The sequence below is a fragment of the Macrotis lagotis genome, chromosome 4, assembly GCF_037893015.1.
Source record: "Macrotis lagotis isolate mMagLag1 chromosome 4, bilby.v1.9.chrom.fasta, whole genome shotgun sequence".
NCBI lineage: Eukaryota > Metazoa > Chordata > Mammalia > Peramelemorphia > Peramelidae > Macrotis > Macrotis lagotis.
In genome coordinates, this window is record NC_133661.1 from 195588253 (window position 1) to 195615587 (window position 27335).

The 27335-nt window shown below is 34.7% G+C and overlaps 1 protein-coding gene across 12 annotated transcripts in view; it reads right to left on the bottom strand.

Annotated features, from left to right (window-relative positions):
- Positions 1-27335, bottom strand: part of MEIS2 (Meis homeobox 2) — a 219467-nt gene that overhangs the window by 53313 nt on the left and 138819 nt on the right. For all 12 annotated transcript variants that reach the window (XM_074235058.1, XM_074235057.1, XM_074235062.1 and 9 more), the window contains exon 9: positions 16468-16544. In XM_074235058.1, the coding sequence (XP_074091159.1) occupies positions 16468-16544 (77 nt within the window). The remainder of the gene's footprint in view (positions 1-16467; positions 16545-27335) is intronic.

Below are 27335 nucleotides of genomic sequence, written 5' to 3' on the forward strand. Positions count from 1 at the left end.
TGTGGTAGGTAGGAAGGGTGACCAGTATCACTAGACAGCAGAGGATGTGTGTGAGGGATAGTAATGCTAAAGATTTGAGAAGGGCAGGTTATGAAAAGACTTGAAATATTAAATAGAGGATTATATATTTGATCCTTGAGGTGATTGATTGGGAGGTGATGGAGTTTATTGAGTGGGTGTTGGGGATTAAATGCTCAGACCTATGTTTTTAGAAAGATCATTTTGGCAGCTAAGTGGAGGATATCCTGGAGTGGGTCAGAGACTTATGCCAAGGGAGACCATCCAGAAGGGTACTGCAATAGTTCACAAAAGAGGTGATGGTAGCATGCCTGGGAGAAGAGGTAGAAAAGATATTTCTTGAAAGAAGAATTCATCATGAAACTTTTACATCTTTTAGATTACCATTACTATTTGAAAGTATAAAAATCAAAATCTGTACTTTACTCCCTCCCTATCCCACTTTATCTTGGAATATTGAATATCTTGAATATTCCTCTATTTACTTTACATGACTACTTCATTAAAAAAAGTTATTTTATTAACTTAGTGTAAGCTGTTCCCTCTCACCTTTCTAGTGACACCTTCTAACATGCCCCAGGAGAATAATCTTAAATTATCTACTGAAGACTTGGTCTATAGTAGTCCTTTAAGAAGTTTCTGCATTAAATCTGTATGACATAATCTCTTGTCAGGAGCTTTCCATAGAATCTTCTAAGAGTTTACCCATCCTTAGGTTTCAGAGAGATTATTTTCACAAACACCTTCCTCTTGCCCATCTCTATTTTGCATATCTTTTTTTTTTCCTGGGGAATCTTATCTTTTTTTTTCAAAATTTTTTTCCTAGGGGTGGCTAGGTGGCATAGTGGATAGAGCACCGGCCCTGGAGTCAGGAGTACCTGAGTTCAAATCCAGCCTCAGACACTTCATAATTACCTAGCTGTGTGGCCTTGGGCAAGACACTTAACCCCATTGCCTTGCAAAAAAAAACCACACACACTAAAAAAATTTTATTCTTAGATCTACTTTCCCCCTTCTCATCTTCTTTTTTTTTTTTTGGAAATCTTCCTTCAATATAATTCATCACTATCTTAAACTATTGTAAAACATCTTCTCCAGACTATAAGTCTATTCAACTGTCCAGTTGTTATAGAAAGGATCATCAACTCTCTGTCCTTATAAACATTATCCCCGAATTATCAATAATGCTTCTTTTTCTATTCTCTCCTCAAAATGAACTAGATGTTAAATTATTCCATAGTTTATGGACAACATTACTAAGTTCTGTCCTTGGTTTGCTGTTTTAATAAGCAAACCACTGGTTCAGTCTATTTAAGTCAAATTACTATGACTACACTCCAACAAATCTGAAATGCAATTGACAAAATAATTTTTCTCTCTTACTATTCTTTCCCTAAACTTCTGGTTAAGAAACTTAGCATTTTGGAGGTATAAGGCAGCTTTGAGGTCAACTAGTTCAACTCCCCTACTTTATAGATGAAAGAAATGAGACCCCACAGTATTAACTATTTAACCAAAATAGACACAGAACTTGCATTAGATCATGATTTTTCCATTCTCCTGGTTCAGTGTCTTTCTATTGCAACTGATGACCCTCCACAGAAACAATTGCATTCTTCAACTACTGCAATGTGGATACTATTATCTTTGCTAACTCATATCACTTTCCCATAAACTTTTTCATTCTAGTCAGGGATAATTAATTTTCTTCTGACCCCCATTTTTTCCTCCTCTTTATGCCTGAAACCTACCTTCACTCTAATAGCAAGCTAAAACCCTTCCTTCCCTTACAATACTTAAAATCTAAAATTTAAGTAAAACAATATTATAATATTAACAAATTCATATAACAATCATTTGTTAAATTTCCTACTTTGTTCAGAACATGGTGCTAGGCCCTAAGGACAATAAAGTGTTTTGATAAGAAATGGTTCCTGCCCTTGTGGACCTTGATCTAGTTGGAGAATATGACATGTTACGTGATAAGTATAATAGAGTTACAAAACAAGGTGCTATAATATGATGTGAGGCCTGAGGAGAAAGGTCAACACTAAAAGACTTCCTGGATGAATTGAGATATGTGTTGAACTTTGCAGGTTGAATAAGAATTCAGGTGAAGAGGAAGGAGGGTATTGAAAACTTTGGGAACAGTATGAGCAAAGGTATAGAGGGAGAAAAGCACAGGTTGTACTCAGGGGATGGAAAGATTGATTCAGTTTTGTTTATGTATAGATCATATTGAAAGGAGTAACACAGTGCTAGCAGGGAAAGGTAGGTTGGGGGGTCAAATTGTGGTGAATCTTGAATGACAAGCAGAGGAGTTTGAATATGAGAAGGCAAACCAGATTTTTGAGGAGGAGAATGAAATGGTAATGCATTTAAGAAGGCTTGTTCAGTCAGGCAATGTGAAGACTGGAGGTGAAAAGATTTGTTTTGAGACTATCACAATAGTCTTATAAGGTTGTTAGTGAGACCTTAGGTTGGTGGCAGTGAGATTAGAGGAAAAGGATTGAAGGTGAGAGACAATCAAGAACTTTGATCAAACTGACTATGATGGCTAAGGGAGAGGGATAAAGATAATTCCACTATTTTGGACATAAAAGATACCGTGTGAACAGTGAAAATGACATAAACACATATTCTAAGACTTCCCTAGCATAGAACTCTCTTTCCCAAGACCCTCCCCCTTCCAAACTTCCCTGTTATATTCTAAACTTGCAACCTAGTGTCATTCTCAACTTCTCTCTCTCTCTCTCTCTCTCTCTCTCTCTCTCTCTCCACAAAACCAATCCATTACAAAGCTTTTTTTCTAACCTTTATAACATCTCCTAGACCTAGTAGTTCCCTTTTACTTATCAATCACTGCTTGGGTTTATACCTTCATTACCTCTATTACTTCTATTGCCTACTAATGATTTACCTACTAATCTCTCTCCATTTCAGTCCATATTATTTTCAACTAGCAAAGTGATTTTTTTTTGTTTTTTACAAGGCAATGGGGTTAAGTGACTTGCCCAGTGTCACACAGCTAAGTCATTATTAAGTGTCTGAGGCTAGATTTGAACTCAGGTCCTCCTGACTCCAGGGCTGCAAGGTGATTTTCAATATAACCCAAGTCAGATCTTGTCCATTGTTCTGTGAGATCCACTGGCTACCTATTACTGATATAAACAGATATAAAATTATTTGACATTTAAAATTCTCATGAACTATCTTTCCCATTTTATTATGCCTTATTCCCCCCCCCCCACTTCTCCCCAAACTCATCTTTCTTTCTACTTTTCTTTCTTTCACCATGAAACTCTATTTCCTATCTCTGTGTATCTGCACTGACTGGCTGTCTCCCAGGCCTGGAATGCCTTTCTCCTAGGTTTCCTTCAAGAATCCAGGCTTAAACCCCACCTTCTGTGGGAGGACTTTCCTGGTGTATCCCACTTCTTCCATGCTCAGTGCCTTCCTCTTTCACATTACCTTAATTTACTCTCTCTATATATATCTTGCATGTGTCTAGTTTACATGTTACCTCCCTCAATGTGAAATTTTTGAGGACAGGGACTCTCCCCCCCCCACTTCTGTATAAGTCCCCTGTCCTTGGCTGGTTGACTGACTGACTAGCATCTTTTCCTTTCTCTATTCCAGTTTCTAACCTATCTGTATGCTAAGTGAAATTGGAAAAAAAAAGTTAATATGTTTTCAGACAGTTATTCATTTGATCCATATTTGGACCATAGTTAAAGGTAACACTCATTTCCAAAAGATTGGGCCCAAGTACTATTCCAATGTTATATCTAGAACTCTCTTTCTCCCTTTGGGCCTCTTTTTGCCTTTTCCTTAGGTAGTCATTCACTATTAATTCTATTATTAGACCAAAGAAGAAGCTACAACCATTCAGTAGGAATATTCCACAGAGTAAAAGCTCTATGGGCTGGGCAAGCTTTCCTATAGAGGATAAAATACTGGTAAAAAGATAAAATAATTCCTTGTTTCATCCAGCAAGAAGTGAATAGAGATTGTAGTATTTTATGTTTTTCCCCTCTTGGTATTAAAATATATAATCATAAAATTTTGGATGTAAGAGGAAACACATCATTTTACAAATGAGGAAACTGAAGTCCAGAGTGATAAAGTAACTTATCCAAGTCACAGGACTAATTAAGGTTTGAACTTCAGATTCAGCTCTCTTTCTACTCTATATTGCTTTCTCCCCCACTATCGTATTTTTTATATCATACATAATGCCCATATAGCCAGTGTGAGAATGCCCTGACAACGTTACCTTAACTGCAGTCTACAAAGCACTATTCTCTGTTGTGGGACCAAAAGGATGAATTTGACTGATCTTCAGTGCTAGGAACTGGGACATTTTTTTCAGTTCATGGGTTATGGCCCCATTTCCAGAAAAATCCATTGGAGCCTAATGTAACCCAGCAAATCTTTCAAATGAAATAGCCTTATGGGAGGCAGGTTGTCATTTTCTGACATATTATTTAGGACTCAACTCAGGTTTCATTCTTTCTTCTTTCCATACTCATTCTCTTCCAGCCTCCCCTCCCCCAACTCCTTCTCCATAAGTACCATTTTCTAATTAAGTAAAATGAAATTTGTAATGTTTAGAATGGAGATATGACCTCCCCCCCTATGGACCAGTCTCACTCTTCCCCAGGCATCATTAAAAAAAAGCAGTTACTGAGTTGGCTTTTTTTTTTAAATTGGCATCACTTTGTCTTTAGTGCAAACACACATGGCAATAATTTAGTGAACTCTAGTGTTCCTCTTGTGGCAAATTGATAGCATAATTTTATTATGAGTAGAACAATGACTTCTGGGAGAGGAAGGATTCTCCCAGAACTACACATAACTCGGTTGACTAAATGTAATACTTGAAGAAGGTAATGAAAACAGTGGCAAAGCTCAGCAAGGACTAGAACATTTCAGTTTCTAGCTCCTGTCAAAAGGCCACTCAATAAATCATACCTGAAGCTTATTTAATGTCAGAAGCCAGTAATCTGACAGAGTGCAATGGGGTGCTCATATCAGAAGAGGCATGCTGAGTCACACGATCCCTGTTCCCTGGACCCTTTAGGGTCATAGAATCTGTGTATGGATTTTTAACAAGTCATTTATATGCTTCTTTTGATGCTAATTATTTTACATATCACTTGTTCCCAGTTTACTGGCAGTGCCTTAGTCACTTTATTACTAAAAAAAAAATTACTGTAAAATCAATCTGTATTACTTTTCCAATTCTGCTTCATAGGGAATTTCTACACTATTCCCTTTTAAAACCCTTTTCCTTCACTCCTCCTCCCATACTGCACTAATATAAGCACCAAAACACAAATACTTTTGTAGCCTTCCAGGATAACGGTAAACCAAAACCCATAACATTGCCCCATACCAACAGTCATAGTCACATACAGGCAAAATGACCAGGATACGGTCATGCATAGATAAGTTAATATTCACAACTAACCCAGTTATAGGAGAGTGAATCTGGTAAGACTACCCTCTATTATTTTGTCTACTACCAACATTCTATAATGAAGAAATATGGGGAAAAATGTTTCAGAATACTGAAGCATCCTTCCAATCTCACTGGCACGTAGAAAAAATTGGAATCAATCCCAAATCTTTTAATAAATGACTTTAACAACATTTAATACATCTCAACATATTATTTTGAATATTTATTTCATTATACTACTGATGATAAACATTGTAGTTCCTGGAAAAATATTTGACGTATACCAGATCTCATATATGAAAGCAATATGACACTGATACGGTTTTATCAATAGTTAAAAAAATGAAAACCATCCAACATTTCAGGCTCCAAATAAGAGTTCTTTCATGTTTGTCCAAATCTGTAATTTTACAGGTTTAGGGAACTTCTGTAGAGTAGAGTCCCTCCAGAGGTGCAGCTCTACAAGTTTTCTATGACTTAAAATTTTAGACCATTGAGAACTTAAAAGACTTCTTCAAGGTAATGCAGCCAGTATGTGTTCACCAGGCTACCTGAAGCTTGCAGTTTATCCAGTATTCATTCTGCCTCTCGAAAATCAGAGATCATTCAGAGATCTTTAAATTGCCTAAATATCACAAGAGATGATTAACAATCCCTAATATAGAGATATATCCGTCATGAAAGGGAAAATGATTCCTTGAATACATACTTCTCCAATGCTATTTTTGAAGTGAATCATTCATTTCCCTTAGCTTTGTACTGAAATTACTAAAGGTAAATATCTCCACCTGTGAGCTTTGAAACAGACTTGAATTCAGATCTTCAGAGGTGAAAGGCTTGGGCATTAATTCACCCTATGAATTAATGAATTAATTAATTCACCCTATGGCCCCACTCCCTTAGTAATTGCTGCTAAAGTTTGTTGCTTATCTTTGTTTCAAGGAAGTTTGCTACTCAAGAAGTCAACATTAAACAGACTGAAACCTCAGTTTTCAGTGGCTAATCTGAAAGATAAGTTTATCAGAAACTCATGGTAAATTTCATATCTGTCAATGTTTACCTTCCAAGGTTAAAAAAAAAAGGGGGAGGAGCTGAGAGGATTGGGGAGGGTGAAAACAAATTCAACCTAAGTACAGAAATAATGTGACTGGGAGTGAGAGGCAGGTTTATGCTGAATGAACAGTCAGCAACAATGATTATGAGTCATATACAAAGAGCTGGGAAAAAATGTTTTCTTTTATAATCACAATAAAACAATGAATCAGGAAATAGACTTGATAACACAGAAGAAACGTTTTAAACTTACCCCCCCCCCCCACACTGTGCTCTCCATGTTTCTTCTTTGCAAGTTTCTTCTATTTTGTAGGGGGGGGGGTGAGGGGAGAAGGGGTAAGCATTTCTCATTGTTCAGAGAGTAAGGACTATACAATTCTCAGTGTCAGGATTCCAGTTGAATTCCTGTGAAATTCAACTACTGGTGTAAAACCTGAAATTCACATGCTTAAACTCCACCTAATACTATTCTTTGAATACAAAAAAGAACAGTACAAAACCCCCTGCTCCAGATCCCAAGGTTAATAGGACCTAAATTTATTCATAACAGACCAGCTTTTCAAATTAGGCAATTCTGTGGGAGTTTTCTTCTTAGAATGAAAATCTAGTCCAATGGCCAGACATATAATACTTTGATAGAACCTTTTTCCAGGAGGCCTTTGACTATAATACTGTACAAACTCATATTTATAATGCTGTTGTCATTTTCCCAAAGGATAAAGTTTGCAAAAAAAAAATTCAATGTTAGACCAGAACATGGCAAAAAGATGGGATGAGAAAGTAGATTTTTTTTTGCTGTAACTACCAGTCTACTATGATGGAAATTCTTCTTGGGGGAAAAATATAGAGAAGATAATCAATATGAGATTGGTATTCCAGTCTCTTTTCCTTCCTTTCTCTGATTGGAGTATAGCTCAGGGAATAATTCTGTATTTTAGAATGGGAACATTATCAGTTTTCAATCTCTTTTCATCCTCTGCTTTTCAAAACTAACTTGGAGGGAGGGATTTTTGTTTTGTTTTAGTGTATATTCATTTTTAATCTTCTTATTCATAGTGTGACATCTAAATTCACCAGTTGTGACTTTTGGTCAACAACACTTGTAAAATCAAGTGCTGCAGCTCTGTTATCAATTATCAGTTGCTGTTTTTTTTAAATATCCATTTTTAAAGGAAGAAGGAAAAACAAATAAAATGATTTCAATATTTTACTAATTAAAAATACAAACAACACTGAAAGGCAGATTTTATACACTTATAAGTCTTTTAAAGAAATCACTTAAAACATTATTCCTCAAGTTGTGTTATGCCAAAAGAAGGAGATAAAGAGGCTTACTTAAGCACATTTTGTCTTTCTTCCAAATTCCGCTCTAATGAAGTGCAGAAATAGGTAGAGACTTGTGCCTAACACACAATTTGTCTTTGGAGTTGATTGTCTTCACCAATGAAAGAGAGGGGATTAATTCTGAAAAATCTTCCAGCCTCAAAAGAAAAAGAGATCTCTACTGCATTTTGACCAATTTCTTTCTATATTTAGGCATTTTAGGAAAGTAGTATTATGACTGTGGGGATAAAAACATTTCTCTTCAAGTAAAATCTTGGTTTACAAATTTTCTGAATGGACCTTTATTTCAATGGTTCATAAACTTGGTGCATTTTTTTTCAATAGCACTGGACTGCCCTCAAAAGTAGCAACATTTTTTTAAACTCTTGATTGGTTTTCTAACCTTTCAAAAGAATATGTATCCTGAGATAGTATTGCCAGCTCAGTATGAAAGACATATTTCATTTTCTTTTTGCAGAGCAAAAAGCAAAAAAAAAGCAAAACAACAACAAAAAATAAACAAAAAACTCCCATTATCACAAAATAGCTGGTACAATTCAATTCCCCTTTGAGTCCCCTCTCTGGCATCTCCTTCCTTCCTCCCCTCCTTTTGTTTACCACTTTTAAAAGAGTCTTGTGGTGCCTGAGCTGCTTGCCCAGGATTTGACTGAATCTAAATTTCTTGAAATGGCAATACCTTTAACAGTGCACACAGTCAGACATGAGAGGCACAGCTCCCTAGGCACCAAAAATGCCTTCAATTTTTAAGGTCTAAGTGGGAATTCTATGAGCTGGTCCCCACATCTGAACTGATAAAGGATAGTGATACTGTTTCTTATACCAAAAATGTTGCCAGGCTGCCATATACTGCAGAGATACTGCTGAGCTTTGCCCAACCCCTGGATACAGATGCTACACTTCTCAAAAGAGCATAACAAAATGAAATCCATTTAAATTTCAGGACAATTCTTCTGGTTAAACATTAATCTTGTGTAATTTTTTTTTCTGACTCTCAATCTCTTTTCCTCACCCCCATTTTTTTTTCCTGTGGTGATCTCAGGGAAATGGTAATATAGCTAAGGAGCTGAAATGATTTGGGGTTAGGGAATGAGAGAAGATACTGATCCCTCTTACTGATATAAACTTAGTGCTTCTCCCTATTGCTGCCTTTGTAAAAGAAAACCTTCAAAAGAAAATTCAGCAGATGCCCTCTTGGAACTAGTTGGCACTGTATACCATGGCCACTGATTTTCCAAAATAGGAAGCAATCTGAAATTGAAGCAATGAAAAATATACCACATTAAGCACACCAAATTGTTGTTCAGAAGCATATTTCTTTGTATCTAGTAATTTCCTGGTGTTGGTATGTTAAATGCTGACAATGGCTATAGCACCTGGCAAATCTAACTCCAGATTTAAATGGATTTTTCTTCAGAAACATAGATATTACTTGGAAACAATCACTGAAGATGGAAGCTATGTGTTTAACAAAAGACAGCAAAAGAAAATACTGAACAGGGCAAGGATATTTTGTTTAGCAAGCTTCTACCCTTTTGGTTTATCTCAACTCTACCTGCTTGGTTTATCACTATATCCTTTACTCCTTTCTCTCTTGAGATAAAAGTGTCCTACTATCTCTTAAACTCATTAGATTACTTGCATCATCAGCCAATTATTCTATTACTACCTGTTCAGTCAAAATTATTTTACTCAATACCCTATTTACTCTCCATTTCTAATTTTACAATGTGTTTCCTGGTGTTTGAAATTTTTACTGTAATAGAAACAGATCATCTTTTTTCCACATAACTAAAGCCCATTCATATCATTTGAAAATTAGTTATAATTTTTCTCTGTTGAAAAGAAGCCCTTTCTATCACCACTTATTCTACCAGCATTAGTCATAGAATCTGAAAGGGAAAGAGAATCACCTTTCGGATTAGTATTAGGAGGCTTATATTCAGGTACTCTCATTGCTGCTAATAAACAAACAAAGATATGTAGAGCATTGGGGAAAATACCTACCTAAACTAGAGAAATACACTGATCCTATTTTGATTCTAATCTAAGGTCTTATGAAATCTAAAGTCTTCTTAATACCACTTTGTATTTTCAGAGCACTTTTTAAAATTCTAAAGTATTTTTATACAGATATTCTGTATCTGTATCTGAGGAGTCAGAGTCAGAAAGACCTGAGTTCAAGTGTGGTCTAGGACATTTAATTGACTGTGTGAATCTGGAAAAAACACCTAACCTCCTTTTAGCTTCAACTTCCTCATTTGTAAAATGGGGTTATAATTATATCCAGGATTGTAGTGAAGATAAAGTGAGACAATATCTACAAAATATTTTGCAAGTCTTAAAGTGCTATTCACATGCTAGCTATTATTTTTAATAGACATTCTTATTTGATTCTTGAAATATCCCATTCAGCTTCCAGGAAAATTGAGTTACATTGGGTGCTGAAAGAGATTTTCCCTAAGAAATAAGACCACAATGGAAATACTTTTCTTGACTTCTGAAGTTAATGTTTTTTTAAATGAAAAAGCTTATATATATATATGTATATACATATATACATATGTATATATATATATTATATATATATATATATATAGTCATAGAAGGGTTGGTCAACTGTACAGCAATGGAATGTGTTCTGTGATGTTATTTTACAAGAGAGGTGTGCTATTAGAACTGTGAGATCAGAAAAACCAGTACTCTAAGACTATTGGAAGGAGGGTGGGGCAAACAGGATGTAGTTATTTAATATCTTCTGTTTGACAGGCCTCACTAAGACATTTTTATCTAGTACACAAAGCAATTCTCTGAACCAACTCCAACTAGAGAATTCTTTGAAATTTAACATATAGGTTCTTTTATTTTGGATTTTGGAGACAGACTTCTTTCAAGAAAGCAAACTTTGTTTTCCTGTCACCTGTAGTCTGCTGATAATTAGCCGTGCATGTGTGTGTGTATGTGTGTGTGTGTGTGTGTGTGTGTGTGTGTGTGTGTGTGTGTGTGTGTAGGATTATAATTATTGGCATTTAATTTTGATACATGAAATTTTATGTTCTTTCCTGTGATTCTTTCTATTTAAAATTCTGTAAAACTGACAATTTGTTTTTTTTTAATACTGTGCAATACATATCAGAAGAAAGGTACGCATGAGCATGGAAAAAAATTCGATTTTTTCAATGTTTATATTTGATTTTCAAATCAGTACTATTGTACATTTTTTGTATGATCACAACATCAGAAGAAAGAAAGTAATACGAGTACGGTGCCATAACTCAAGATTATTGTCAGAGATCTAGGGGCATTTTTCCAGTGAATTACTCAAACAAGACCTTTTAAAAATCTATGGGTTTTTTTGTCTTTTAGCAATTTATGTGCATAAAAACGTCTCTTTAGGAAATTTCACAGCATTATTGCTCCCACCTTTCCTAAAATATTTCCCAAGTCTACTGTCCACAGCTATTTGAAGCCAGTTACCTCCTAGGGCTCTCTAATCCTATTGCCTTCACATCAAAGAACTACGGAAATGATCATCTAAGAAACTACAAAATCCTATCATTACTGGCATAGAAGCTATTCTTGGCAAGTCATCAGTACCTGAAAATTTATTTCCTGTTAAGAGTGCCTATTTTCTCCTCCCAGAACATCTCCATTCTAGTTTATAAACTGATGCCTTCTGCCTAGTTTTAATGACAAGAAATTACTAGGTTATCTTCTCATTTCTATAAGTCAACTCAACTATTAACATAATAAGAGTAATCATCCACTAAAGACTTATCCTGATGCATTATTTTGTTGCTCACCCAAGTTAGCCCAGGTGAGCAGAGACTGGCAGGTCTCACCAAGCCAGAGAGATTTCAAGTAACAGCCCAATGATGGATTGTGTGGTTTTTGCACAAATACCTGTCTAGTTAAGTTCAGAGAGTTTTATGATAAGAAGACTGGCCACCAGGTGAGGACTTTTGATCACAGTAACTCATGAAAATATTTAAGACATGGAGGGATTTTAGTCTGTATCAGTGGAAGAAATGACTGAATTGATGAAATCAGAGTTCCTTTTAAGTATTGACCTAATAAAAAGAATAGTAGTCAACTCCAATAGCAGAACTGTCAATAATAATGTTGATAAATAATATGGACAAATCAGAATTTATTTTTCCTTTCAAATTTCCCATTTCTGTTGAGAGTAACACCATCCTATCAATCACCCAAACTCTAAATGAATGAGTTAACTTTGATTCTTCCATTTTCCTTATCCCACATGTCCAATCAGCCACCAATGCCTGACAATTTCACTCTCATCTTATCCTTCCTTTTCCGTGGCAGCTCGATTCACATTGGTACATTTCCCTCTCCTCTGTGTCTTGCCTCTCCAATCCGTCCTTCACATAACTGCTGAAACAATGGCACAAGGCCAACTACATCACTTCCAGTCTCAGATACCTACGATGGCTCTCTTCTGACAAGAGGATAAAATGACTTCATAGCCTAACATTTAAGATCTATCAGAGCATAGATCCCACTTGAATTCCTTGCTTTATTTCTCACTATTTCCTTTCATACTTAAAAGTCTATATTCTGGATAAACTAGAATATTAATTCTGCCTTACCTCTTTGGCTATCATGAAATTATGCAGACTGTCCTTTTTTGCCTAGGTTACACTTCTAATCTCTAACTATTGAAATCCTTGTTTTTCTTTAAGGACCACCTCTGAATTACTTTTTCTATAAAGTCTTTTGTGATCTCCCCAACTGAAAGTTATCTATCTTCCTTAAATTTTTTGGAGGGGGGGCGGGGAGAGGGAGGAAAAGGATGAAGGACTTTGTCTGCAACTCACATTTACACTTATCACACTCTAATCTTGGAATTTATTTATTATCTAATCCACCCACTCCCTGCTCCTTCCCCTCAATCAGGCATGTTATTGTTTTGTAGTGTTTTTTTGTACTTCCGAAGGTCTTCCTCGTACATACTTAAACATGTTTGCTGAGTTGATTTTTTTCTCTCTCATTACCTGATTTTTAGCTTTTTTATTGATGAGCTGAATTTTCACCAACAGAGGCATAGGAAGTCATTTTGGTTTCTTACTATTATTTAAAAAAAGTATAATTGCTTTTGTGCTACAGAATAAAATTCAGTTTAGGGATTTCAGTTTTCTGCAGTTATCTGTACTAATCAAAATTGCTGAGTTGATTATAAGACTTTTTTTTTAAAGATACCTTTCCTTTAATTTATTTTCTAATTGGTTTTATTACCAATTTATACTCTCTGCCTATGGCAACTATTCTGGAAAAATCCATTAGTATTACTTTAACATTGGCTGATAAGTTAAAACACATGTTTCCTCTCAATTATCATTTAAACTTCCTTTTGCTTATTTGTTTTTAAGTTCATGATTACAAATTGATCTTTAACAGTTTTGCTTTCATTGCTTATTGCCATAATTTAGTGTTTATTGCCATGTTCTATTGCTTATGACAGTAGACATTACTTTCTACCACTACTTAGCTACCTTGACATTGTATGATCTTTATATCTTAAAAGATAAATGGGAATATGGGAACTGGAACTGAAAGAGTAATTCTCCCATAAACTCCATGTATTAATAATAAAAATATCATTTTTCCCTCTAATCCATTAGCCTAGAAAACTTATCTCAGGGACCTTTTACCCTTAATTGATCTTTGCTGTTAAATAGAAGAGTAGTAACTATTTCTATAGAAATTCCAACTGATTGTTTTGTATAAAGAATAGGATTAAAACTCTGTATTGTGGTAGCTTTCAGACTCAACAAGAAGATTCACCTAAAATTCTCTTCTCTCTTCTCCCCTTCCCTCTTCTTCTCTCCTCCTCCTTCTTTCCTCTCTTCCTCTTACCTTCCTTTCTGCCCCCCCCCCCCCAAACTCCCTGATAAAATGGCCATTTAACCTCTGTTTGAATGCCTCAAGGGATGGGAGCAAGACCTAGATTTGCTAACATTCTCTTTTCATTTTTTTTTCAACTCCTCACAACCACCCTGTAATAAATTAGGCTTCTATATTAATTTCCATGTTACATTTTAGAGAAGAGGTGACTTCCCACACGCTCATTGATATATAATACCAAGGGTGGTATGCAATCATGATACTGATATTACTGCATCTTAAAGTTACTGTGCCCATTATAAAAACTTTGGATTTTAAGGCAGTGTTATGGAATTTTTTCAGGGCAAGTTAGAAAAGTTAAGGGTTTTCAATTTGGCACAGAAATCTAGGTGTTTGAATATTACTTATTATAAAAGGGTTAATCTACACTCATTATAACTCTTGGAAATTTGTGACAAATATTACTCAAAGCAAACGAATATGATATTTCTTACAGATACCCAAACCCCCCAAATCCTGTCAACTTCTGGTGAAAGGTGACTTCAGAGAATAGGAGTGCCCTTCTTAGATTCCATTAGTTAGACTAGTTCTCTAATTGTGAGAATTTACCACTCTGAATATTGAAAATCAATTATTCCTCTCAAATCCAGTAACTATTATGAAAAGTGCAGGTAATGGATGTGATGGGATAGGTCTTCCCCCCCTCCCCAATCAAAAGACATGAAATTCTTACATTGAGCAAAATAGAAACTTAGTGGGAGATATCCCTATAGAAACATTTAATTTCTTTTTTTTACATAGCTCATCCTCACCTCCTCCCTACTGGCTAAAACTTGACAGATGGGATGGGTCTGAAGCAAGTTCATCATGATCATGCAGCAAATTTACATTTTCTCAATTATAATTTGGTAAACAACATGTCATAAAATAAGGCACAATTCAGATGAATTTTCCAAATATCTAAGAATTTGAAAACAAAATAAACTAACATCCTCTGCTATACACTGTTCATAATTTGTGATACGTTTTCAATTTTATACATATATATGAATATATGAGTGTTTGACTATATATAATATATACAAATATATACATATATAATACACACATATATGATGTATATTATACAGAGGATTTAATATGTTTGCCATGTGTACTTATGGGGTACATATCAATTGCATATACATACACATTTCTTCCTCCTTATGAGATTAACACCTTTATTTCAAGTTTTTGGTATGAAGGGTATCTTTATATGTACATTGTTCCAATCTTCAGAAGAAAATTAAAGTGAATTCAAGTCTATATTGTCTATCCTTCCTTTCTGCCTTTCTTTTCAGGTTAGCAGTTTATTTCTGCATTAATCACCCTGACAGAAGCAAGGCAACTCAATTTTCTGCTTCTGTAGGTAGGCACATCACTTTCTGAACCACACTAGGCATGAAAAGGGCTGCAGCTAAGCTTTGGTTACTGGTGTAATTGAAATGCTATCCACACTATAGGGTGCATTAAAGTCAGATAACGGCAGTTCCTGTGGCCAATTTAAGTAGCTTGACTTCCCTGGGAAAAAAAAAATTGCCTGACAGATAAGGCAGACAAACTGGCTAATTCTCCAAGCATGTCTCTCATTGTGATCCTAGAAAAATGAGAAAAAAATGAATCACAGAACCACAAAATCAATTGACCCTCGGGTAGCTCATCAGGCAGCGAGCCTGATAAACCTAAAAGCTTTGTTAATGTCTGCCTGCCTGTATCCCACAGATAGAGCACTTTGTAAATGAACCTGCTTTGATAAATATATTAAGGAAAGCTGTGAATAAAGGCAGAGACTTCTCATTTGTAAATACAACCTCTGCTACATGGAATTAGAATGATAAAATGGAGTTCCATGTAATTAAGTTTGTATAAGGCCTGAAATCCGTGCAAATACTTTCCCTGAATTTTGAAAGAGAACTGTCAGTTCAATTAATCTGAACATCACCCCAAGAATGTACTGAACAAAATTAAGCTGCTGATAAAACCTGGGCCAGTATTTTGATAAGTAATTCCTATATCATTTCTTGGCTACTGTGATCATTTTATTTAATCCTCTGCTTCCTCCACCCCCCACCCCCCACTTTTTCCTCAGTTACACTCTAAGCCATGTACAAAGGCTGGATGGTCTACATACTTTCATAACAGCAACCTACCATACCACAAAATGGCGGGGGGTGGGGTGGGGTGGGGTTGGGAGGAAGAACAGTTTTCCCCCATGTAATAAGTATCAAAATAAATTCATTCTTATTAAGAAATATCTAAAAGTCAGTATCTGAAATCCCCATTCAGGGATTAAACAAAGGAAACTAGACCCAAACTGAGAATTCATCATTAGGATTGAAAAAAAGCATGCTACTTTTAATTTATTTTCAGTAGTAATGTCACAAATAAAACTTGAGGTTTAAACAGAGAATTCCAAAGTTTTAGAGAAAACACAGGGAATGGGGAGGGGGAGGAGGGATCAGAGAGAACAGAAGAGTATAAGGGCAAAAAGGAGAGGGAAGAAGGAGGAGAAATCTTCAAAAGCAATTTACTCAGGTTAGCTTTATCAACTACCAATATCATACTTAAAAGTAGTAACTCTAGTTGAGCTCAATCTCATTTATTTTAGAAATGAAAAAAATAAAACAATTATTTACAAATTGCAATTTAATCATGGAAACAAAATATTGATTTTTAGCATCACTCACCAGTTGTTTACTTGTAGAATTGTAAGTCCTGTGTCCTGGGCTAACTGTTTCTTCTGCTCCTCTGAAGGATATGGATGCTAAAAAGAAACAAAAAAGAAAATTAAAAGATTACTTAATGGTCAGGAAAGATACACTTGTATTTCAGAAAGAAAATACCACTTGTGGTTTCTAGGTTTTTATTATTTGGCTTTTTTTAAGGATCTTTTTTTTTAAATGTGAACATAAATAATGAAAGTGATAATGTATAGATCAAAGCCAAAGATGGCTAGTGCTTTTTAGCCTCTATTCTCGTAATATATTTCAATTCATGCAACATGAAAATTTTGTAGATATTGGTTATTAGATGTTTTAAATGGTCATGTATTTTTGCAACTATTTCAACTTTATACTACTTTAAAGCCTACACAAATTATTTCAGTTGCATATAAGGAAATTTGTTACATTGGCATTTTTCTTTTTTGCCTAAAACACATGTTTACAGTAGCTATTATAAGGTTATTCATTTAAGAGGGCTCAACCAAACAATTTTCTTCCAGTTGAAGTAAGCTTATTGACAAAATATAAGTTTGGACAGTGCTATGGGATAATCGAGAGCATTCTCAGGAGTCATGACAACCAACTCAATTACTTATATGATTTATTGACAAGATACTTCAGCGGTCTCCTTTATGGAGGAAAGGGAAGGTTCTCCTATCTTTGACCATTATTTTCCTAGGGTAGATGGACAAGCATATATTCAAATATATCTACTATGTGCACGCCTTCATACAAAATTTCAAATTTAAATTTATATGATGACAATGAGAAGAATTAAGCTACAAACTTCACTGTTCTCACTCTTCCTTCTCATGACCATTCACAAAAAAGCATCTTGGGTGAGTAGTTATGACACTGTCAATATGGTCTTCATTCTTGCTAGTAAAAGATTAATTGTTTCAGCATTATACAGGTCCTTAAGTTATTATACTTATATTGCACATTTGAATTAAAAGTGAACTTTTATTTGTCATCTCAAAGTCTTTTACAATCAAGAAATCCTCAAGTAATAAACATTTTCTCCAATGATAATGAAGAATGACATGGATCATGAACAACAGAAATATTCTACTTAAACTACTCTAATCATTCTGATGCTTGGCAGTGAGTTATTTCAGACATCTCATATTCTATTATTCTATTACTTCATCTCTCATAATGATGTATATTATCTATAAGATGCCCAATGACTTACTAGCAAAACCAAATGCCATTAGGTTAAACAATATCCCCTGTATAGCAAAAGGGGTTAACTAGATTTGTATTAATATAGAAGCCAGGTTTTTAATATTCTGCAAATGTTAACAAAGAAAGATGATAATGTTGAGTTAATATGGGTTAAGCATAAAATGAAAATAAATTTTTCTGATTGCGAGGTGTTGACACTTTTTTGGCTAGGGCCTCCAGCCTGTTCTTGAAAGCTGTGTAATTACAGAAGGCTTTTCCCCTCCTTCCCCCTCCTGCTTCTAGCCTGCCCACATTAGTAATGACCCCTTCACTGCTTCAAAAACCACTAATAGTCTTCAGCACAGGCAAGAAAAATGAACAGGATAAATTGGAATCCACAGTCAGTAATTTGCATCATATGAGGCTGCTTCGGCCACTCACGCTCATCCCTGGCCATCAATCGCTGACTGTCAGGGGCTACACTCTGCCACCATGACAAATACTCCTTCTAACACTCTGATTCGTCCAAACAATGTAATTGTCCTCTATTCTCCTCTTGGTAATGGAGATAATGAATGACTGCACAAACAAGAAGGATTGCTCATCAGATACTGGGGTGGCTTTAAACTGAAGGGGGAGAAAAAGCTCTAGTACAAATTTTAATGAAGTGAAAAAAGTGAAAGAGAAAAAGAAATTCTCTTTTTCATATCTTTATGCACAAGTGAATAACTTTTGACCCATTTTTCTCCCATAGGTTTTGGGGGTTAGTAGATCTATTGTCTGTCCATTCTAGGAAAATGGAATTGTTAAAATCAGACTTTATTGCTAGATATAACCAAGCTGGCACAATGTGCCATTTTAATTTTCAGGACTTTTAGTATTCAATTTCACAAATTGTGGTGAAGTAGTCATTTGATACAACGTTGTAAATAAACATTGTGTGTGTGTGTGTGTGTGTGTGTGTGTGTGTGTGTGTGTTTATGTGTATTTGTGCTTGAGAATATGAGGAGCTGATAGAGGTAAGGGAAGAAGACAGGAGGGGAGCAGAGGAAGAGGGTAGTATTATACAGCAACCTGCTCCTTTCAGTGTGACTGTAAATTCTGTTTATACTGGCAGGAATATTTTACTATGAATTTAACCAAATGGGTCAGAGAATTACAACAACATAATCTATCCTGGGAATCCTTGAACAGTACTATCAATGTGAAGAAAGTTATAAACTACACCCATCTTTAGAAAAGATGAGGTATTACCAAAATCTACCTTGCACAATTGGTTTTTGAAAAAAATTAGTAGGGAAGATAACAACCTTAATTTATTAAAATAACATTTTGTGGTTTTTGAACATCAGTGATTCTATGGCCTTTTATATGTGGAGTGGACTGTTTATCTGAAAGTGTTCTGGCAAACTGCCACAATATTTCTAAAATTAAAAAAAGGAATGGAAAACAATCAACATTCAGAGCAACTGAAACCACGGCAATGTGTTTTGGATTAATTTACAAATATGTGTATATATTTAAGGCTAAACTATGGAACCAGAAAATTCGTATAACTTAGTCTATCATATGCATTCTTACACTTTATTAGAACAGACATCATATTGAAATAATAAACATGGAAGACCTTCACTTCTTCTTTGATCTATTTTACTAAATGTCTGACTGGCTCAAATTTAAAATAAACTTTGGTATGTTTGCACTTGAAAACTGAAAGGAGACCATGAGTAATAAGTTGTTGTCAGTTTCCATATTCTTGGACTAAATTTATAGTTAATCTGAATACTGTTAGGTGCCAACATTCTCTGGTCCAGTGGTGCAAGATGGTTCAAAGAACTCACAGGGTAACCTAATAAGAATGATAATGATGATTTCCTTCATCAGGAGAGAACTCAGAGCAAAATGAGGAATAGGTCAAAACTTTTCATATGAAAAGTCTATAGGCATAGTAGCAAAGATAGCACAACTATTATTGAGGACAATCAAAATAAGAGACATATCACATGGATTATCTTAGTATGACTCCACAGGAAAAGTTTTCAAAGATTTAATTGAATATACATGCTGAAATTCCTATTATATTAGGAATTTTTTTTCTTTTTTAAAGGAGGTTGAAGGAAGAAATTTTTTAAAAAATTAATAGCTGGACTTCTTAAAGTGTTAAGAAACTAGGGGAAAATTGGGATTTAGTAATGACTGAAGAAATTACAGTATATAAAAGTAAAGAATATTATTGCACTAGAAGAAATGATGAACATGAGGAATTCAGATAAACTTGGGAAGACTTCTATGAACTGATACAACGTGAAGTAAGCAGATCCAGATTAATGTGAGCAATATCTATAATTATGTTTAGGAAGACAAGACTAAAAGACATTAAATCTCAGGTAAAAGCATCTCAAATTGTCAGAATTTGACTCAAGTCTACTGATGATGAATGTGTCTCCTTTTGATAGTGTGTTGGTAGACTACAAGCACAGAATGAAGTCTATGCTTTCAGATATAATCAATGTGTCAATTTACTTTGTTTTACCTCTAGTTCCTTGATAAAAAGAGAGAGTTCTTTGGGAAGCAGTGGGGGGGAGTACTAAAAATGATAGTGATGAATAAAAATGTATCCATAAAATATTTGGAAAGAAAATAGATTATTAACTTTTATAAAATTAGTAACTTTTTCTGTAATGTTTTTCCTTTGGTTATTGATGTGTATTTTGTATATACTGAATCTTCACTGCAATGTCCATGAGTTCCATGCAGTGGAAATACTTTGTGAATGGACATATTCTTTAGCAAAAAACTTTTTGTGTGGTTTGGTGATTAGCACTCTTTGGATGGTGTCCAAGTAGACTCACAACATCCTTATTTTTTCCTTATAGTGAATAGTCATGGCAATGTTACAATGAATTTAATCTACATTGCATATTAGAAGAACATTGTGGGGCAGCTAGGTGATGCAGTGAATAGAACACCAGCCCTGGAGTCAGGAGGACCTGAGTTCATATCTGGCCTCAGACACTTAATAATTACCTAGCCATGTGATGTTGGGCAAGTCACTTAGCCACACTGCCTAGAAAAAAAATTATAAAAAAAAAGAACATTGTACATTTGAGACTAGTTAATTAAAATAAACTTTTTTTTTTATCATTAATCAGTCTTTATTGAGAGAAAGAGTTGTCTAGTGGAAAGGATCTTGAGATAGGAGTCAGGAGACCAGGGATCAGTTTCTGGCTCTGATATTTTTATTGTGATAGTTCTTTTGCCCACAGGGAAGAAGCATAGCCCTGGAGAGATCATCCAGTTTATTGCAACTGGTATGGCTAGAGTTTAACCTATATGAACTTTTTTTTAAGAACAGGGGTTATAGAACCAGTTGATGAGAAGCTTTGGGAATGGGGGGAGGCATATAGCTATCTCCAAATAACTGAGGGGTTATTACTTGGAATCAGGATTAGGTTTTCTCTGTGTGACCCCAGTGGGTATAGCTAGGAGCAAAGTTGGAAAGAGACAAATTCAAATTTGACATAAGGAAAAGTACTTCCAACAATTAGGGTTCTCCCAAAGTGGAATATACTGCCTGGGGAGGTAATGGATTCCTTCTCATTGGAGGTGTCAAGCAAAGGATAGTCATTTGTAGAGTGTGTAGTAGTAGTAGTGGGAGGAATTCTTTTTATCATTTGTGAGTTAAACTAGATGGATATTAAGGTACCTTCCCACTCTGAAATTCTATGATGCTTTATTTAATTCAGAGAAGGTGGAAAAGCAGCAAGGTTAAATTATAAAGTCATGTCATGGGTAAGTATAAATTTATAAACACAGATTAATTTTTACCAATTTAGAGAATAATAGCTAGGTGGTGCAGTGGATAGAACACTGGGCCAAGGATAAGGAAACTCAAGGTCAAATCCATCCTGTGTGAATCTGGGCAAGTCACCTTATCCTGTTTTCTCATCTATAAAATGAGCTGGATACCATTCCAGTATCTCTGCCCAAATGGGGTCATGAATAGTCAGACATGACTGAAACTAATGAATGAGAACAACAACAACAGATTGATTCTAGATTTGGAGTTCTTCATTTGAGGCCTATGAACTTTTTTTAAAGAATATTTTAATAAGTATATTTTAAGTGGTATCCTTTGTAATCATATTATTTTATGAATTTAAAGACATTGCTATGATTGCTATGAGAAGGTATCCATAGGCTTCATTAGACCACCTGAAAGGTCCATGGGTAACACAAAACTACTTAAGAACCTATGTAATATGAACCATATCAAATCATTTGGAAACATCTTTCAGCCCCTTTACTAGACATGTTAGAGTAGCTTGCACTAATGAAGTAAGGAAAAGGGATTACTATAGTCAGTATTCAAATAAAATTACTGACATTCTGAACTGAAGTTTACCTCGTGGAGCTTTGCCAATTGAATAGTTTCTCTTCTTCCTCCCTGTTCCCATTTTTCCCAAGTGAGGAAGTTACTCTTGTGAAAATGAGGAAGTTCTGATTTATAGGAAATAGTGCATGATGAATTATATCATTTGGAATTTTCTCTTTTCCTCCCCTCTCTGCTCACCCCGGAGAATTACTGATCACTGATAAAAACAGCAACATATTGCTGTCCCAATCCATAACTGACCAAACATGGCAAAAATTTCTGAAGTTAAGGATTTTAAAAATGGTTTCCCATGAGAATAGTACTCAAGAGATTTCAGAAGTCAGATGACTGAGAGGAGGCAGTGTCATATAGTGGAAAAGTACTGGAATCAGAGTCAGAAGATCTGGGATCAAATCTTATTTCAGTCATTTGTTACTGGATAACTTTGATAAAATTACTAAGCAAAGTGAAGAGAGGGAACTGATTGATTTCTAAGATTCTTTCAGTTCTACATCTATAAATTAATTATAGAGCAGCTAGGTAGTGCAGTGGATAGAGCACCAGACTGAATTTGGGGAACCTGAGTTCAAATCTGGCCTCAGACACTTAATAATTACTTAGTTGTGTGAACTTAGGCAAGTCATTTAACCCCCATTACCTTGCAAAATTTTTTTAAAATAAATTAATGATATTTCAAAGGGTTCAGAGCTGAAAGGGACCTTAGAAATCATTCATTTACAATTTTTTATTTGACATATGAGGAAACTAAGGCACACAGAGAGAAACTGATTTACACAGAATATACAAGTAGTAAGTGGTAGAGTGGGAATATACACCCAGGTTCTCTGATTTCTAGGTGACTCAGTGGATAAAATGCAGGAACGCGTGTCAAGAAGATTATGGCCTCAGACACTTACTAGCTATGTGGCTCTGGTTAAGTCACTTTAACCCTGTTTGTCTCAGTTTCCTCATCTGTAAAATAATGTGGAGAAGGAAATGGCAAACCACTCCAGTATCTTTGCCAAGAAAAATACAAATTGGGTTATGAAGAGACAGACATGACTGAAACTATCAAACGACAACAATGACTCCAAATTCATCCTTCTTTTTATTATAGTGACATAAAAGTCTAATGTATATAATATATTCTCATATAGCACATTAGATGGGAGTGTCAGCCAGGTATAACTAAGTTTAATTTATGTATCTAACACATACTAGCTATGTAACATGGGTAATTCATTCAAACATCTCAGTATGTTGGACAATATTTTAAAATGATAAGTTTCACAGATCATTCTGATCTGTATCAGTAAAGGAATTTTGTTTATTCACAAGTTTCTTATATAGGTCCAGTTCTAATCCTTATTCTTATCGTATAAAATACATATAAACTATTGGATCTAAGTAAATTTGAATTTGGATCTAAAAATGTTTAGAAGATAATACTTTAATAATGTTTCCTGAGTGGTGATCCAATATAAATAAAATTTCAGGATAATTTTGGTAGTAAATTCAAGTTCTCTAGTTTACTCAAGTTCTCAAGTTTACTGATCAAAGGCTGTTTCCTGATAACACTGTACAATTAAGATAAATCTAGTCCCAAATCATTCCTGGAGGACCTTTTTCTGGGTTGGGATGTTGTTTGTAATAGAAAAGACATCTTGATTTGGTTTAGCACATAGAGTGTTAAATTTGGACTCTAAAAGAACTAATTTCAAATTCTCTTTTGGGCACTTATTAATTATGTGAATGTAGGTAATTTATTCATCTTCTCTCAACCTCAGTTTCCTAATCTGTCACTACCTCCCAGAGTTAAAGTGTCAAATAAGATGATATCTATAAAGCACTTTGTAAAAGTAAAAGTGTTATATACATATTAGCTATTAATATTATCAAAAGTCAACCCTTAATTTTGTTTTCTTACTACTGGTATGAAGCTGAGTAAATCACTTTTCCTTTTGGGTCTCAGTTTCCTATCTATAAACTGAGGGGGATTGAACTAGATAACCTCTAAGGTTCCTTTTGATCCTACCCCATGATCCTATGGATCTGCCAATATACTTTAAATTCTAGGAACATCTCTAGGAAATTCATCTGAGAAATTCTAAGCATCAAAATATTTGAAAGCTAGCTGAACAACTGATTTAAATACTCATTGTTCACCCAGATATTTGATATCATAAAGGCAATTTAATATTTAAATAAAGAATGAAATTTTTGAAATACCAAAAGTATATTGGTTGGGAGGATGAAAATGTCATCTTTTAGGTAATTCATCTCCACTAGAAATCCAAAGGAAATAAATTGTTTCAACAATAATAATCACATTTCTTTTATTTCCCCTTCAGACTAAATTTGAAGGATTATAATGATAGCTAGATTTTAAGAGAATATTATGTCTGGTTAATACTTTGGACCACAGTGAGGAGGCATAGTTACGAAGAGCAAAGAGAAAGGCTTAAAGCCTTCTGCAGAAATGCCACAGGCATCTAGAATAAGCCTGGTGGATTATGACCCTGAATTTTTAAACACTAGTATGATGCTGCTGTATTATCAAGACATGAATTAAAAAAAATAAAACAGAAGAGGAATTTCTGGAAAGCAAAGTTAAAGACAAAAACAAAGGAAAAGGGAAAGAGGAAAAAAATGGGAAGCAATAAGCCATGAGAAGAGTTGCATCTGGATGAAAACTGTATTGTGACAGATACAGTTTCTAGAGATAGAAATGATGAAGTTAGGTCATTTGAATATTGTTAGGTTTGTATACTGTTAATACTCCTCCCATGTCCTCATTCCCTGAAAAGCTTTTGAAAAAATGCTTTGCAGACAAAGGTCAGAATTTTGATAGTGAGAAAATATTCTGCTAAGATCAAACTTTAAAACTTGAGATCTTGACTTGGGGTCTGTGAACTTAAAAAAATGATAACTATTTCAATATAGTTTGTTTCTGTTGTAATCCCAAGTATTTTATTATATATATTTAAAGCCATTATTTTTTGAAGTGATCCATAGACTTTTTCAGGTTGCCAAAAGCATCCATGACATATAAAAGAGATTAAGAATTCCTACTTTAGAGAAAAGATTCATTAACTGGCACACTTTATTTTTGACATGAAAAAAGATTTACTTTAAGTAGTAGAGAAAGCTATTTTAGTTTAATTGTAATGGACAATTAGGATTAGAGGGTCTGCCTGAAATCAGGAAGCCTCATCTTCCTGAGTTCAAATTTGGCCTTAGGTACTTATTAGTTGTGTGACTCCGAGGAAATCACTTAATCCTGGTTGCCTTGGTTTCCTCAACTGTAAAATGATCTAGAGAAGGAAATGGGAAACTACTTCAATATCTTTGCCAAGAAAACCCCATTTTGGGGTCACAAAATATTGGATACCATTGAACAACAACAACATCAAGGATGTTTACATAAACAGACTGATCATCCATGTTATATTATCTACATGGGTAATACCTGAGCTTAGTAAATGAGCCACAAGTCACAAATCGCTATCTGACTCATTTAACAGACATTTCATAGTTCTATACTATGAATGAATTAATATTTTAAAAAGAAACTCCAGTTCTAAACAAAATTCTCTACTCTTCCACCATTCTTTCTTACATTCCCCCCAAAGAGTTAACTTTGGAGGTTATTTCTCAAAATGAACATGGCTTTGGTTTGGTTCCAAAGTATGTTTCAGTCAGGTTTTTTTTTTTTTTAAACCAAATAAAGATTTTCTTCCTTGTTAAAATCTACATTAATAGAGTTATTCTTTTTGTTGTTTTAGTAGTGTTGACTCTCCATGACCCTATTTGGGGTTTTCTTGGCAAAGATACTGGCATGACTTGCCATTTCCTTTGCCAACTCATTTTACAAATGAGGAAGGTGAGGCAAACAAGTATTAAAAGACTTGCCCAGGTTCACACAGCTAGTAAGTGTCATATTTGAACTTTTTGACTCCAGGTTCTGGTACTTTGGTTTTTCCAGAACTCATCCTTTAAAATACTTTTGCTTTGGTTATGACACTCTTAGAATCTAGATGTGATTTAATTTAGGAAGAATATAAAGTACTTAGAAGCAGTATGGATAGTGGACAGACTGACAACCTTGGAGTAAGGAAGGCCTGGGTTCAAGTTCTTCCTTTGACATATGATGGCTGTGTGACCTTGTACAGGTCATGAGATCTCAGTGTGCTAAAAGATATAATCTGTGGAGAGTGAATTCTTTCTTGGAAACTCCCTCAACCAATCAAATCATGGTTCCAGTTGCTATCCCTATTCCATTTGATGGTGAAACAGCAACAACAACAACAATAACACATTTTTTAGGATGTATCTGGTGTCCCAAAACACTTTATATCCTTGGCACTTAAAATACTTAAAAATTTGAAGTCATTAGATCCTTTGGGGAAGGAAGTTAGAGTTATAAATCATGAATAACTAGGTAAAGAAAGAGATCAATAAATGTGCAAAAAAAGCTGAAAATACTAAATAATTATTTTAGAGGATCATAAATCTAGAACTCAAAGAGACTTTAAATCTCATCTAATTCAACCTCTTCACATTACAAGTGAGGAAACTGAGACCAATGAAGTGGAGGACTTGATCATGAAGAGAATTTCAAGGGCTGAATGGAAACCTTGGAATTCTAGCCAGTGTTCTTTCCACTATAATACATAGCATTTCCTGGTGCCTCCATGAGAACAGCATGTATAATTAGACATAAAAGAGGTATCTAATATGGGAGGGTTTTTTGGCCTAAATAATAATATGACATTTTATAGTTTACAAGTTCTTTGTTACACCTTAATTAATTGGATACCTGCTGCCTCTTGAAGGGAGTAAAGTTTTATTATTACACCAGATATAGATATATATTTGCCTCTAGAGCCTCTTTCTCAAAAGGTAGACAGAAATTTATGAATCAAAAAGAATCAATTATGTATTCTAAAGATAATGACTATATATTTGTTCATTGCTTTTTTTTAGGTGTACACCAATTCTTTTCCCAAGCTAATCCACTGATCTACCAATTGTCAATAAGAGAGGCAACAGAAAAATTGGTTTTTCTGGATGTCACTACACCATTGCTGTAAAAATTATTTGGTCAAAACACACTCTGGAAATTATTAAGATACTTTAAATATATAGTCATATGTATATATGTATATATATGCACACATGCATATATAAAAATAAGCATATATATATAACACATTACACATGCATCTCTGTCTATATATATAACATAATTACAGAAGCAAAGAACAAAGAGGTAAGAATAGTAATTTAT